Source organism: Melozone crissalis, unplaced genomic scaffold (assembly GCF_028551555.1).
Source record: "Melozone crissalis strain CALT ecotype California unplaced genomic scaffold, PUWL_Pcris_2 ptg000057l_1, whole genome shotgun sequence".
In the NCBI taxonomy this organism is placed as follows: Eukaryota; Metazoa; Chordata; class Aves; order Passeriformes; family Passerellidae; genus Melozone; species Melozone crissalis.
The window spans coordinates 7,873,499-7,875,744 of NW_026535835.1; the positions used below are offsets into that span (position 1 = coordinate 7,873,499).

General features: G+C 63.5%; 1 protein-coding gene across 1 annotated transcript; it reads right to left on the reverse strand.

Moving 5' to 3' along the window:
• Window positions 1–88: 88 nt before the first annotated feature.
• Window positions 89–2,067, reverse strand: SDF2 (stromal cell derived factor 2). Its single transcript, XM_054287307.1, has 3 exons — window positions 1,887–2,067; window positions 1,610–1,806; window positions 89–905 (listed from the first exon to the last, which is right to left on the reverse strand). Exons 1-3 carry the CDS (start codon window positions 2,065–2,067, stop codon window positions 618–620), a joined length of 666 nt encoding a protein of 221 aa, XP_054143282.1. The 3' UTR covers window positions 89–617.
• Between the last annotated feature and the right edge of the window lie 179 nt (window positions 2,068–2,246).

Sequence of the window (2,246 nt, forward strand, 5' to 3'; positions counted from 1 at the left end):
GGGATGGGGCAAGTGCAGATGACACCAGGTCTGGCCCCCAGTGCCAGATATCCCCTGCATTCCCCACACAAACAGCCACACCACAGGGCAGAGTTCAGCGCTTTTATGGCCCCAGGTCCTTGCAGGGAATGAGGAACAGTTTGGAGTACAGCAAGGGGTAGAGCTCCCAGGGACAGCAGTCTTTAAGGGCAAGGTCCTTTGACAGAATGGGCTGCAAAGGGACAAGGTGGGAGCTTGGGAATTTGTTTTGGGTCAGGTCTGGATGTTTGGCTTGGCTTTGTGCTAATTTGGGATGTTTGAACCTGCTTTGTGCTGATCTAGGATGTTGGGCTCTGTTGTGGGTCAGGTCTGGACATTGGGATCTGCTTTGTAGTGGTTTTAGGATGTTGAGAGCTGCTTTGGGTCAGGTCTGGACGCTGGGGCCTGTTTAGTGTCAGATTTGGGACAATGGAATCTGCTCCACTTTGAATTCAGGACACTGGGATCTGCTTTGTGCTGGGCCCTGTGTCAGTGATGTGTGTCAGTCCCAAGGTGGGGACAGGAGCCATCCCCTGGCCTCAGCAGTCCCAAACGCAGCAGAGCAGCGCCCAGAAGCTCAGCATCAGTCTGTCCGTCCCTCACAGCTCGGCGTGGTGCTGCTCCATTTGGAATGCCTCGCTGGGCTGCATGAAGATGCCCTCCATCACCTTCCAGTAGTTATTCTGGCTGGAGGCGGCCATGCCGTGCACCTCCTTCTGCCCGTGGATGGGCCGCCCGTACTGCTCGCCCGTCACCGAGAGGAAGACGTCGGTGGAGGTGTGCTGGAAGCGCACCTCATCCTCCCGGGCCCAGTAGGTGCCACTGCACACCACGGTCCAGTCATCCAGGTAGTCACCCTCGCCAGCCTCCCCAAATGCACTCACCTCCTGGGGGGAAAGAACAGCTCGTTTGGGGCTGGGATGGAAAAATGGAAAAATGAGGTGGGCAGAGAAGCCTGGTTGTGATTGAGGCTCTGGTTGGGATTCAGGCACTGGCAGGGCACTGGGGAGCTGGGAGGGAGTTGGGAACAAGGTGGGACTGGCAGGGACCCAGCTGGGATCAGGGAACAAGGCAGTGCTGGTAGGGACCCAGCCTAAGGAGAGACCCACTCTGAACTGGGGAACAAGGTGAGACCGGTGGGGACATGGGGACCAGGAATTTAGAAATGCTAGTAGACATATGGGGGATCTGGTTGGGATTCAGGCACTTGCAGGGCACTGGGGAGTTGTGAACAAGGTGGGACTGGGCAGGGACCCAGCTGGGACCAGGGAACAAGGCAGTGCTGGTAGGGACCCACTCTGAACTGGGGAACAAGGTGGGACCGGTGGGGACATGGGGGACACATCTGGGGCCAGGAATTAGGAAATGCTAGTAGACATATGGGGGATCTGGTAGGGAGAACGACTGGGGAATAAAGTGGGGCTGGCAGTAACATGGGGAACCAGAGGACCCCAGACGGGATGGGCAGGGACAGGAACAACCCAGCAGGGACTCAGGGGACCCGCCAAGAGCCGAGCGACAAGGCGAGCCCCATCACGCCCAGGGAAGCACACCGAGCCCGGGGACGCGGGCCGGTGATCCCGGCCGGTACCTGGTTGCCGGAGAGCGGCGATGTGAAGCGGTGGCTGTGCAGGTTGCGGCCGGTGCCCAGGTGCGTGAGGCGGATGGCCTGCCCGCAGCGCACCGGCGTGCCCCGCTGGCACACGGCGGCCGTGCGGCCCCGCACCCGCCAGTAGCTGTTCCCGTCATCCGCCGCCGACACGCCGGTCACCGACTGCTGCCCGCTGCCTGCGGAGGAGCGAGAAACACCATCACTCACACCCAGCTCAACCTACCGGGGAAGCCGAGTGGGGGGGCGCGCCCGTTACCGGAGCCGTAGCGCACATCGTGCGAGTGCAGCCGCACGTTGTGCCGCACGTTGAGCAGCTTCACCACAGAGCCGCAGGTGACGGGCCCGGGGTCGCCGCGGCCCGCCGCGCCCAGCGCCGCCGCCAGTAGCGGGAGCAGCAGCCGCAGCAGCGGCACCGGCGGCCGCCGCGCCGCCTCCATCCCGCCGGAAGCGGAAGCGCGGCCGCTCCGCCCGCCGGGAGGTCGCGGCTCGCCCGCTCCGCCCCCCGCGCTCGCCGCCGCCGCCACCGCCTCCATTTTCCCTCGGCCCCTCGGGTAAGGCCGCGCCGGGCCCGGTGAGGCGGCGGTCAACGGTGGTCCCTTACCGGGGGAAGGGCGAA